The sequence below is a fragment of the Lissotriton helveticus genome, chromosome 8 (assembly GCF_964261635.1).
Source record: "Lissotriton helveticus chromosome 8, aLisHel1.1, whole genome shotgun sequence".
NCBI classification, from domain to species: domain Eukaryota; kingdom Metazoa; phylum Chordata; class Amphibia; order Caudata; family Salamandridae; genus Lissotriton; species Lissotriton helveticus.
Window position 1 is genome coordinate 1,068,233,134 of NC_136069.1, and position 13,987 is coordinate 1,068,247,120.

The following is a 13,987-nucleotide window of genomic DNA, read 5'->3' on the forward strand; positions in this document are numbered from 1 at the left end:
GAGCTCACATCCCCCTCCCCTAGTGCCAGGATACCCTCTTGGCATTTGTTGAGCTTTAGAAATCCCTTTTAACATAACAGAAAACTGTTAGAAATATTGTTGCATCCATAATATGGCTCTAGGGGACAGATGGATGTTCACCGTGACCTTGGTTCAAAATGAGTAAAATATTCTTGTTATACCCTTGTCAGAACGGAAATTTTCTTCTGCAGGTTGGAAAAGCAAATTGAGAAACTGCTGCTATTCTCTTTCAAAATACTTTACAGCGTCAAGTGGAGAGAACAATCGGCAAGCACTATTCTCTAGCACTTACACATTATAAGAAGAACAGCAATTTCTGCCACCTTTTGTTCAGTGCTTTTTTCAGGACTCATCACGGGATTCCTACACATGGCTCATTGTGATTTAGGCCTACATTAATTTGAGGCATTGCTATTGTATTGTGATTGCATTGATATAGCGCTTTCTACCCCTGACGAGGCGTCAAAACTCTTTTGGCAAGTAGCACGCTACTTCTGAACCCAAAAAGGATTACTATTGAATTAGTATAGAAAAATAGGAAATTCATTTGAGCGATGTACATGCGAGTCTGTTAGTTGGATTGAAATGGATAGAAGAGGGATGGGTCTAGAAAGTGTTAATTTGGAGATCATATCAGTTGGAGGGGGTTTGGGATGATTAAAGGAGAGCTGGAAGGGGAAGAGTCTCTGGAAGTGGGTTAGGGAGAAAGATGAGGTATCCGATGAGTCTAGGAGGAATACACGAGGGGGGGGTTTAGAGAGGCATGTTTGGGAGATCTGAATAGTAAAAGACGCTTGAGATGATACAAGGAGCGGTAGAGCAGGGATGAGTGGAGAGGATGTGGCCTAACGGCTAGGGCGGTCGACCTAAAATAGGGGGAACCGGGTTCGAGTCTCAGCAACGTCGCTCAACATCCTGTGATCCTGGGCAAATCACTTAACCTCCCTGTGCCAAAAAAATATGAAGGTGACCTTATGTAACGCAACTGGTGCTTATGTAAAGCGCTCTAATACCTGATACCTTCGGGTCAAAGTTCGTGCTATATAAAACTCTGGGGGTAAAAAAGAAAAACAGTCTAGAAAGGGTTATTTTGATGATCCTAGTAGCAGCATGGGGTTTGGGATGAGTCAGAGTGGAGGTAGAGGATATACTGAGAGAGGTATGGGGTGAGAAATAGGGCAGTGCATTGGAGAGAATAGTAGAATGAGGTTTGGGATAAGTCAAAGGGTGAGGTAGAGGATATATTGAGAGAGTTATAGGGTGAGATATAGGGTTGTGCATTGGAGATGCTAAATTATGAGTAAAGTAATTCATATAAAGATACATAAGTATATGGAGCGTATATATGTTGGGGATGACATTGAAAGAGGCATAGGTGAGATATAGGGTACTGCATTTGCAGGTTCTTTTTCAGAATTGATTTAGCTGTCTGGCAAAGCCTCATGTCACTATTACTCACTCACAACACCATGCAACAACACACACTATTCAGAAAGTACCGTCTTTCATCCCACTATAATCATTTGCATCTTTGAGTGAGTTTTCTGTATGTATTGGCATGATGGGTTGGCTTTCCTGTTTTCAATCACAGCTTTTTACATGGTGAAACTTGTCCCAAAAGATCTGAGAGTCGCAAACACACACATTCCTGTGTGCATGTGTGTAGGTGCCATCCAGAGCAGCACCGAGGCACTGTTAAAAATGTTGATTGAGCTTCAGTGCAGCTCTTGGGTACTACATTGTTTGTACAAAAGCAGTTAGGAAAACCGAGCAGCTCTATGTAGCTTTTGGGAAGTCTCAAATGGAATAAACAATGTAAAAGGTGGGCCTAGGGTTTTCAAACATATATCAGGCTGCTGTGCCAAAGCCAAGTACCCACTATATTTTTTTCCTAGCACACATTCAATTTGCAAGCTCATGCTGCAAACAGAAAACAGTACTTACTTGTAAACAATGGGTTTGCAGCTTGTAGTGCTGTAGATTCACATGTGCCCACTCACTTCCCCCATGCAAGTTCACTGTATATAATATTTAAATCTATACTCATCTTTTAGTATACACACTCTAGTGATTTGCATCTCTATACCTACTTACACTTACACATAGGGAAAAACATTATCTAAGGTGGAGCGTATGTCTTGGTTCATTGCGGGTGGAGGTGTCACAGGTCACTTGGAAACATAAGCCTCTTCTTCAAAGAAAAAAAAATTGCCACATCCATGCCCAACATGAGGCAGCAGGAGTGTGCACAGTATGTTTATCTACAGCATTGGAACAACCCCTGCTTCTTAACCCTTGCTATTATTAAATGAGGCATTAATAGAACCTATACTAGAGGGTTGGGAAAAGCTGGCAGCTTCCACTGCTGTCTCCATATCCATAACAAGGTTCTATAAGCCCGCAAAGGGGGACCCAGCTTTCATCCTCGCACCTATCACCTGTAAGTCTGGTGTAGGGCAAGCTTCTTGCTCCTGAAAACTAGCGCTTAGTTCATTTTCCATAATGCCAATGGACAGAGAATCAAAAACAGATGGAGCAGTTTGCAAAAAGGGTGTTTTCTTCTGAGAGAATGGCTCTAAAATTGCTCAGCGTCACTTGCCTCCTTGGCTGATATGTGCATGCACACTAAGACATGGAACAAGCACTAGCCTCTGTTCTGCTGGAGGGCCTTTGAGGTCACTTTACAGAGGTGGTGGGAGACAGGGAAGCTGCGGCCAAGGAGGTTATACAATCTAGCCGTGACACAGTAGACACAGTGGCAAGGATCATGGGAACATCAGTTTCTTTATGATGCCATGCATGCTTGCGTAGTTCTGTTTTTTCCCAGGATGCCCAAGCAACTATGAAGGACCTTCCCTTCGATGGCCCCCGCCTTTTAGGAGCAAAAGCCGGTTCAGTATAAGAGAGGCTTAAAGACAGTAAAGCCACTGCAAAATTGCATGTCCCCTAGACCCAAACAACGGATTATCAACAGTTTTCAAAATTGTGAGGCTTTCCCAAAGGATTTTTCTCCTTTCCACAGGTCTGGCGGTCCATCACTTCAGACTTTTGGGTCTTGCAGATTGTGGAATGGGGCCATGCCCTACATTTCCAACATAAACCCCCTCCCATTCCTCATCAGTTGCAGACACTTCCACCAAATCATTTATGACTGCTACAGCAGAAAGTTCAAATCCTACTCCACAAAGTTTAAATCTTACTCCTCAAAGGTGCAGGGGAGTTGATTCCAGAGCAGGAATGGGGCCAGGTATGATACTCCCTGTGCTTCCTGGTCCCCAAAAAGGACAGTGGTTTTATTCGATATTAGACCTCCGGGACCTGAACTGGTTACTCAAAAAGGAAAAGTTCAAAATACTATCCCTAACTCAAGTACTGCTAGCACTGGAAGCAGAAGACTGCATGGTGTCTGATAACCTGTAGGATGCCTTCTACCATATATCACTCATCTGATCACAGTGGAAGAATCTACGCTTCACAGTAGGATCTGAACACTACCAGTTTGCAGTTCTTCCGTTTGACCTCACTTTTGCTCCTCGAGTTTTCACAGTGGTTGTGGGCCATCTCAGATGTTAGTGAATCCCAGTATACCCTTACCTGGACAACTGGCTCCTAAAAGCCAGAGATGGTGTCTCGCCATTTACACATGATAGCCAAATTGCTGTTCAATCTGCACTTTTCCATCAACCAGCCATGGTAGCACCTTGTGCTCTCTGGGCACATACTGTGCATAGGGGCAGTATTGGACACCATAGTGAATCAAGCCTTCCCTCCTCCTCGTGGGTTCACAACATTCAGGATATGATTCCGGTGTTTCAGAAGTAAGCAATCGCTCCAGTCCTGATGGTCTTATGCCTGCTGGGTCTGCTAGCCACCTGCCTTCTATTGGTCACCCAGGCACCCTGGCACAGTAGGGCCTTCTAGTGAGGCCTCTGTGGGTAGTGACTCCAATACAGTGTAGATCTTCAAGTTTGTATGAAAATGTCTATGAAAACTGCAACCGACCTACAGTGGTGGGGTGTCGACAGCAGTCTCTTCTAAGGAAAGCTGATCCACCCTCCCCCTTCGGTGACAATAGTTATTGTGGATGCCTTGATGGAGAGGCAGTCTGGAGGAGGTGAAGATCAGAGGCCTCAGCTCCCCAGAAGAAAATGTATTGCACATCATTGTGTTGGAATTACGGGTGATGCATCTAACACTCAACACCTTTCTCCCTGGTCTCATGTCCAGTCTGTACAAATCTGGGCGGACATTACAACCATGACATGGTACATCAACAGCCATGGGGAAGCAGGATCACACCTCCGCTGTGGAGAAGCTCTGTGGCCCTGGTACTCGGATAAGGACCATCAGATCTGTCTACTGACAAATCGTATGGCTGCAGTGGTCAACGTGCAAGCGGACTGTCTCAGTTGGCAACCTCTTGGTGACCATAAGTAGCGTCTTTATCCAGAGGTATTCCGAGACATATTTCAGCTCTGGGGGTCTCCTCAAATCAACCTATTTGCTACTCATCAGAATGCTTACTGCCCAAAATTCTTTGCGCTCCAGTTTCCAATGCAGGAAGAATTGGGGATGTGTTTCAACTGAGGTGGAATGTTCTGCTTCATTACCTGTTTCCTCCCATACCCTTGCATCCTCGTGTTCTGGGGAATATTCACCTTGACAGGGCCCTAATTAATTGTGATTGCCCCGGATTAGCCATGAAGGGTGTGGTATGCAGACTTCATTCATCTCTCCTAGTGCCCTCCACTCAGTCTCCTTCGCTGGATTGACCTCATTTGCAGGAGGAGGGTATACACCCAGTCTCCATAGCCACCAACACCATGCCTGAAGATTGACCGAGACAAGCTGAATTCTTTTTCCTTGCCCCGTGAAGTGGTAGATGTCATATTATGTGCCTGTAGACACTCCACAAAGACAGTGTGCTCAAGCAGATGGAATAACTTTGCTGAATGGAGTGTGGACATCTGGATAGATCTTTAGACAAGGTACATTTCGATCTTTCGCTAGTCCAGTAATGGTGTGCAGTGGACAGTGTAAAGGGCTACATATATGCCATCTCAGCTTTCCTCTGTGTGCCTGATCAGTCATCCCTGTTGAAATTGCCTATTGTTCTGAGGTTCTTAAAGGGTCTTACAAACAAGTTCCCCAATCTCCCTTCATAATGCCTCAATGGGACCTTCACATGGTTCTCATGTTCCTTATGTGTTCACCATTTGAACTTTTGCACAGTTGCCACTTATGTTTGCTCACGTTTAAGAAAATATTTCTGGTCGCTATAATACCAGCTAGACTTGTTAGCACATTGCATGCTTTGGGTATGGAGACTCCTTTCACTTCCTTCTTTCCTGACAAGTTGGTGTTAAGAGCCAGGGCTACATCCCTGTCAAAGGTGGTTACTCCATTTCACCTAGGCCAACCCATTACCCTTAGACCTTCTTTCCTCCTAATCACCCAATGAAGGAAGAAAAGAGACTTCATAGACTTGACCCTAAAAGAGCAGGGATCTTTTAAGTGGACAGAACATTAGGTTTCAAACCTGATGCCCAGCTCTTTGTGGGCTATGTGGAAAGATGAAAGGCAAGGCAGTGCATAGGAGGGCTTTATCAAGATGAATAATCATATGCATCAAAATGTGCTATCCTCTGGCACTCAGAGAACCACCAGAAGGTGTTGACTGTCATTCCACCAAAGCCAAGTCTTCTACTTCTGTGCTTGTAAGAGGAGTGGAGGTATTGAACATCTGTAAAGCAGCGACCTGGGCCTTTCTCTACACTTTTTTGAAGCATTACTGTTTGGGCTCAGAAGTAAGAAGAGAAGGTTACTTCGAAAGCTCAGTCCCTCAGGATTTGTTGGTCTAATGCACCATGCACCCACCCCCTAATTGGGGACAGCTTGGGGAATCTAATCAAAAGGTGAGGAATCTGCAGGATGAAGTATCCATCAGAAGACAAATGTACTTACTTTCAGTGATGCTGTTTATGGTGGATACTCCATCTGCCTGCAGATTCTTCCCTTTGCATTGCTGGTAATCTCAAATTTCCTCTTGATGTTGTTCCATCATGTTACAAAACACTGCACCAGTCTTTCTGATGTTAGTCTTATCTGTCTGCCTCAAAGGTGCATAAAATATGGATTTAATCTGACGTCAGCACACAAACAGGGGTGCTTTATGACTATGGTGACATCACAGGGACGCCAAATATAGCACTGATGTTGAGCCAGTGCCCCCTGCTATCATGGGAGAGCTATTGAAGATTTTCCAGAACCAGACTTATTCCTGGGATATTCAATTGGTGAGGAATGTGTAGGTACATCGAGTATCCCCCAGAAATAGCATTATCGAAGGTAAATAACTTTTTTGTTTGGAGCTTGGCCATGGCTCAATGAATTGGATGGGGATGCAGGTCCATGTGTATGTAGACCGGATAGGACAGAGATGCCATTAATTCAGGTAATTTAGAGCATTTTTCGACCTCTAAGAGGACAGCGCATTCACAGATTTTTTTCCCCCTGTAATTTCAAGTCCTCTTTGCTGCTTTGTGTTGAATGCAGCTTAGTCTCTTTTGAACACTTTCAAATAAAAGAAAAGAGGGAATTGGCTTGCCTGCAACTACATAGCTCTTCATAACATTCTTCTCTCACTGCTAAGTGATTAAAATACCAGTTGTTACCAATACCCAGTTTAAGGGTACTCATTTACCAGTAAGTCAGCTTTAAACGGATTCAAACGTTTGATCCGCAAAGCACAACGTATTTTAGCTACAATCTTTAAATTCTTTGAATCTTCCTGCTATCTAATTGCAGTTGTTCATTCTCCCTCAGCAGGGCCCTCTCTTAGTTGAAAGAGGAGCCGAGTCTAATTTGGCTCTGCTTACGAACCCTTATGTCATCTAATTTCTTTCTGGTGCCCACAACACAAAGCCAGTCCCTGTTTTGGGAAAATTACAGCTTCGGCTCGTAGTGTGGGTCCTAGGCATCTTATGCTAAGTCACAACATCAGTCGTGTCTCCTTGTTAATCAAGATAAACCTGATCTCTGTAAATTACAGTCACATAAGCATGTGGTTTTGTCGCTGTTACATCACTGTGGCAATCTCACATATACCTATTTGTACGAGCCCACACTATTTGGTAGTATTCTTTAAATTTCTGGGCTATCATCTAAGGACTTGCAGCTTAAACTACTGAGTATTGGCCTGTATCATTAGTCAGCCAATTAACAGTTGTATTCTTTGCAATAATTACAGTAATTCGGTCTACCTTGTTTCCTAGTTGGAAAATGTGGACCGTCTATATGTATACATTTCTTAGTGATTGTTATTAAGAGCTTAATATTTGCTCTAATCTTAGGATAACCCGACCTTTCTGATGCGCTCTCATGCCTGCAGATTCCCCACCCTTTGAATATTCCCCAGATGCGAGACTGGATTTGTAAGATTTCCTTAGCTATTCTCCACCAGTAGGTGGCTTTGGCTCCATCTCTGATCCAGAAACGGCACTGGCATTACATCACGGGATCCGTAGAATTTCCTTTTTCTGTGCCCTTTGACACAGCTCATGAGCAGTTCTCTATGCTTTTTCAGGTTTATTCTCAACAGAGGTGGCTAAGTTGCTGCATCCATCCTTAGACACTATCTGGCATTGCAAAATGGAGATGGCGTGCCCTACGGGTCCAGCTCCCCCAGAAGTGACTTCAATCTATACTGTACTGAGTAAGGCAGTTTTGGAACTCTGACGTTGTGCATCTCATCCTGAATTTCAGGCTCTCCAACTTTTACCTGCATCACAAAAAGTTCAAGGTGCAGTCCCTAACTCATGAACTCTTCTGCTAAATGGTATCTCTCATTTTGTAGAAAGTTTTCCTCATCCTGATCCTGCAGTCGCATAGGAGGTAACTGCAGTTTGTGGTAGACTCCACACACTACCAGTTCACGGTCCTTCAGTTTGGGCTAACATCAGCACCCAAGTCTTCACCAGGTTATGGCAGTGATTGCAGCATACCCATATCTAAAAAGGTCTGGGATTCATTATTCCTGTATCTCAGTGGTTGGCTGCTTAAGATGAACTTGTCACAACTGGTGTAGGGCCATCTACAGGTAACAGCGACCCTGGTGTTCGATTTGAGTTTTTTTATTAGCATGCCCAAGTCTCACCTAGAGCCCTCTCTGAGTCTGCTATTCAAAAGCGTGCAGTCCCAGTCCGTGTTCTATGTCTTTGAGATCCTTTGCCCCTCCTCAGAGGATCCGGGGCATTCAGGATATTATTCTTATGTTATTGGAGGGAGCTCAAGTTCAAAGCCTGATGTACCTTCATCTGCTAGTTGTGCTGTCTCCCCTTAGACTGCGTCACGTATGCACGCTGGCACATCTGGGCTCGCCTGTGATGCCTTCGTCAGCAGTGATTCCTGCATGGGGGAGATCTGATGGGCACCATCAGGATCTCCCAGGGTAGTGGTAGATGCATCTATCTTGACATGGGGTACCCACCTGGAGAAAATGGAGATCAGTGGCCTTTGGTCTTAAGAGGTGCAGGCTATTAATATCAACCTACTTGAACTTGCGGGCATATCACACGGCCCAAAAAGCCTTCCTCCCCTCCCTTTGCCCACTGTCTGTTCAGAGCTTGACAGACAATAGGACTGTGATGTAGTATGTCAGCAATCAGGGAGGAGCAGGGTGTCACTTTCTCTGTTGTGAATGTTTGAGACTCTGGGCCTGGGCATACAAGCATGGGATCTGGCTAGTGGCCAGCCACCTGACAGGCTTTCTGAACTACAGAGCCAAAAGCCTGAGTTGGAGAAATCTTATCAAACGTGAGTGAAGCCTCCCACCAGAGGTGGTCCAAAACATATTTGCCCTTAGAGACACACCTTAGGCGGTACTCTAAACAACCCGCAAATATGCGCAATGCTCATTGCTGTACTCTTCAATATCCCTTGCATTGAGCATTGGGGGATGTTTTTCAATTGAGATGGAGATGGAGATTTCCACCTCGTTATGCATTTCCTCTTATGCCCCTGGTTCCTCAGATCTTGAGTATAGTACTCCTTGTCTCCAGCCATGCTTTTGGATTACCCCATACTGGCCAAGTACGGTCTTGCCAAGAAGGGTGTGGTATGCAGATCGTGTGGGATTTGCCATGTGTCCCCATGCTCCCTCTTAGAGCAAAGCTTTCCCAAGTTTGAGAGCCAGATTCTACACCCCAATCTCCAGAGCCTCCACTTTCTTGCCTGGAGATTGAGCAGGGCAATTTGAGGTCCTTTGAGGTCCTTCAATCAGCCCTCAGAATTAGTCACTATCGTCATGTCAGCTCATTGCCCCTCGATTAAATCTGTCAGTCCTGTGGATGGTCCATTTTTTTTACATACTGCTTGGAGATGGATGTTGATTCTCGTACGGCATGCATGTCTGACGCGTTGCATTTTGCAATATCTCTTGCCTAGCAAAGCTTTGCTGTGTGCATAGCTAAAGATTATTTATCAGGCATTTTGGTCTTTCCTTGTTTACCACCAGATCAGTCTTCTTTGTTCAAATTTCCCTTTCCCTGTTCATGATGCCTCCGTGGTACCTTAATTTAGTACTCATATTGTTGATATGTTCTCCCTGTGGACCAATGTACCGTTGTTCTTTGAGACTTCTGATGTTGAAGTATCTTACTGACACCACGTCAACTAGGCTTGTTGGTGAGCTACAAGCCTTGTCTGGTCCACCTCCATTCACTGTGCTTTTCCAGACTAGCTGCTTCTGCCAGCAAGGACATTCTTTCTTCCTAAGGAAGTCACTCCCTTTCATGGAGGCAAGTCCATTACCTTACCAAAGTTCTTCCTCACTCTTCACTAAGGAGCAGGAATGACTACACCATGTACACCTTCGTAGTGCCTCTAGCTTTTACATAGATAACGCACATGATGTGGTGGTAAATTATCAACTTTCCATTTCTAAAAAGGGCAAGCCGATTCAAAAGCAGGCACTTTCCTGACATATCAACCTGAGTATTAAAATATTCTATGATTTGGCCAAGTAGCTGCTTGCAGAGGGAATCAGAGGCCATTCTACCAGAGCCAACACCACTTCCCAGGCCCTTTCCCAGGAAGTACTGATGATGGACATTTTCTAGGTCGCAACCTGGTCGTTGGTGCACACCTTCACCAGATACTATTTTCCAAAATCTAAAGACTGCAGAGATGGCCATTTTGGCAAATCAGTACTGCATTTCTTTGATGTTGCATTGTTTCCTCCGACTCACCACATTGTAGGTGCTGGTGTGGTATTGATTCAAGAAGTGAGGATTGTACAGTAATAGGTATCCATCAAAAGAACATGTTACTTGCCTTAATTTATTATCATTCTGATGGATACTGTGCCTACAGATTCCCTTCCGCCTCCCCATTCTGAGAAGTGAGCTTGTTTTTATGGTAGGATCCTAATCTAAGTAAGTTATGAAAACCTTCAATTCCTCATCTCCGCCTTCAAGGGGGTTGGAGGGGGGTAGAAAAAAGCGGGGGGGGGTAACTGATGTCAGTGTCCATGACACATATCATGTTGAGAGCCCAAAGCTGTGGTACCACCTCACAGCACAAGAGATACTTCAGTTTCCAGATTCAGTCTGGCACCTGGCAAGATACAAGAGGTACGGAATCTGCAGGTACATAGAATATCCACCAGACATCATTACCAAAGGTAGTAACTTGTTCTTATGGTCTACGGACAGCTAAGAATATCATGTTTACTAATTTGTCATTGTCAAATAGAATTTTGTTCACAGGTGTGTAGTCTCTTACCATCAGGATGGAAGTTGGTTTGTAGTGTGCACTCTCTAAATAAATAAGAATAATAATACTAGTGTGTGTGCAGAAATAATGTGTCACATGAACGGTATAGTCCTAAGTGTTTGGTCAATGTACACACAAAGTTCTACACCTAGCGTTCTCTTTATTAAATTGTTTTCTAAGTTGGCGACATACATCCTGGTGCCACCATTCAAGAGACATGAATGCTAGTAGTCCGGTAGAAGGCCAATCACAGTGGCTCTTTGGACATTGGTACCTACTTGAAGAAGTTGATGATGTCACCCTTAAAAGGCAATATAGGTAGTGTTTTGTTCATTATCAAAATGTTTAAAATGTAATGGAGTAATAGCTGTTAGTTATAGTGCATAACATTTCAGTTACTTTGCACTTGAATTGCCTACTGTTAAGGTTTATTAGGTGTATCCATCTCTAAATCACCACCGTCATTAAGGATGGAAGGCGAGTTTGCAGACTGGAGGCATGGAGTTTAACTTCCCTCTTTAAATCTGGAAAACAATGTTATGTCTGTCCAAGTCTTTTCTCTGGATATTGTCCTACATAGACATTATCCTGACTCTGTATGATGTATATAGCCAGAGGAAACATTTATTGTTGTTTAGTTTGAAGGACCAAAGTGAAACAATGGAAGTCCATCCACATAGTGAGGAAAGAAAGGAAAACCACAAGATTATGTCTGTGCTCCAAACAAGTGTGCCCTTCTGGGCATTTGTCTCTCTAAGTAGTCATCCATGTTTAACTAGGCATGACCTAAGATATTTGTACCACATAAACAGTCTCCTGGAAGTGCCAGGCTGGTTCCAAAAGGAACAGATAATCATTGCCATTACACTAAAACACAAGTATCTAGATGCACTGAGTCTGAAGTGGAAAAGTCTATCTAGATTCACTCTGCTTTGAAAGTACTGCTGTCCACGCCTCACATAGGGCAACTCGATTGGCCAGTGGTAACTTAGCACTGCATTCACCTTACTGCCTCTCATGACTTCCTCCTTCTTTGTACTCCATTAACCATAAAAGACTGGTATGGGCCATGAGGAACCCTGTCATGTCTGGGGGTGTTTTCTGCCATTTGTATACAGAGCTCTGAGGTCCAACAATCTCAAGTTACTGCATGTTCCCCACATACATAAAGCCAGAAGAGGCGGGAACTCCTTCATGTATCTGGCCTCCAAATTGTGGAGCACATTGAAGCTCAGTCCTCGCTGCAGCCCCTAGGAATCTGTCTTCAGACTCAATCTTAAAACCCTTTTGTTTGTTACCTCTCTTGTGGGCTTGTAATCATTAGGTCCTCCCTCACTCTTGCGACCTTTCTACTAATGCTGGGACACCTCCTCAGAGGTAGCTGTGTTGTCTATAAATGTCATGAATTGAATTGAATAGTAAATTACCAGATAACACTGCCCAAATAAATGGGTGTGGTCACAATACTGGAACCCATCCGACGGGGGCCCTTGGTGAACGCGGCGGTGCCCCTGTGTTCATCGGTAGAGGCTTTGATAGTTGTGTGGGTTGCCCTCTAACCACTCCACCCGGGTGGGAGCTACCTTTCTCTGGACGTTGGTCTCCAGTGGTGGGGTGAATCCTAGTAAGCTGTTTTACGTTGCTGCGTCTGATGAGTTGTTGTACAGTCGGGTGGGAAAGCCACTTTAGGATGGCAACACTAGCTGCCCCTTTTGGATCACCCATAAGTTAGCCCATTACCTGTGCTAATAAACCTGTGTCAGGTATTTTCTCTAACAGCACGTTGTACTACCTCTGATATTCTTGATGACGCTGCATAGTTACTATTGCAATACACAATCATTCACTGGGGTGGCTAAGGGATATCCGTGATAGGACTCTTACAGCGGAAAATGCTTACACCAAGCAAGAGGGATTAAACCTAGAAAGCAAACATGTAAAACATGGCACTGTTTGAAATAGAAATTAGAGCCCCTCTACCCAACAACGAAACAGCTCACTGAAGCAGAGAAACCAGCAGTGGTCAGAAGTGTTTGTTCATATCCAGGGCACATAAGGAGTAGCCATTTTGATTACCACACAATATTTAATGGCTATGATGATGAAAAGCTGTCAAAGTAATAATTAACTGAGTATTCAGATTCTTGCTTTTCATTTTGCTTAATTTAAATTTGAATGTATTTATCCTCAACAGCTTTTACCGTTTTGTCCTGGAGTCAGAAGTTACATTTCTGTCCAATAACAGTATTTCATCAGGACCAGTGGCAAAATTCATTGACATGCCTGACTCCCCTCTTCTTACACTGAACATGAATACCCCTGAAAGCTGGTTGGTGGAAGCTGTTCACAGCTCCTGTGATCTTGATAATATCAAGTTACAAGATGTAAGTATTATAACCTATTTTTTTTACATTTATGCTGCCATGTTTAAAGGTCTTCTTATTCCTTGCCGTTAGTACAGTTCATCATGCCTTTGTTTCCTCCCACCCCAGGCTTTCATGAAATTCCAGACCTGGTTATAGGCCCTGATTGGAAAAACCTTTTGCCTTCTGCAAAGTTGACCCTTAATCATGTCTTGCACTTATCCACCCCTGACTGAACAGAAAATCTATTTCCGATGCCTGATGCACTGACACGTTTTATCTAGCAATGATTGTGTAAATAAATATCTGAATATCATCCTTCCGATTTTAGGTCTGTTGACAATTTGTCGGATACTGTTCTTCAGAATTCTCTTTACTGTTTGCAATTGCTAGGATATTTAAATGTGGAACTAAAAACGTAACCTTCAGTTTATTTCAATATCCCCTGCTGCCTTTGGGGGTAGTACACACTCAACCTCTTTGGGGAACTATCGGAAAAACTTGCTTTTGATTCTGATATTTTAAAAAGGGTATTACATTTTTATAAATGTATGCACACACTTGTCTTGCTAGATCCATGCCTCAGGCACATAGCTCTGTACCTATCCCTTGAAAAAATCAGGAGAAAGGCCAGTTAATTTCCTCACACAAGATAACTAGAAGCATTACTTTAATTTTTTCAAAAGCGTTTATTCCTTAATTTAATTATTACTATGTTATTTGGTGGAGAACCCGGATTGCACTTAAACCTTTTTAGGTCTCGCCTATGCAGCGCGTATGCGTTGCATAGGCCAAAAGACCTTTAGCTATCGCTTTGGCTTTTCAGCCAA

At 43.7% G+C, this 13,987-nt stretch overlaps 1 protein-coding gene across 2 annotated transcripts in view; it reads left to right on the forward strand.

Moving 5' to 3' along the window:
• UGGT2 (UDP-glucose glycoprotein glucosyltransferase 2) overlaps positions 1-13,987 on the forward strand; it is a 1,586,510-nt gene that overhangs the window by 1,219,768 nt on the left and 352,755 nt on the right. For both annotated transcript variants that reach the window (XM_078657956.1, XM_078657957.1), the window contains one exon: positions 12,989-13,178. In XM_078657956.1, coding sequence (XP_078514082.1) covers positions 12,989-13,178 — 190 coding nt within the window. The remainder of the gene's footprint in view (positions 1-12,988; positions 13,179-13,987) is intronic.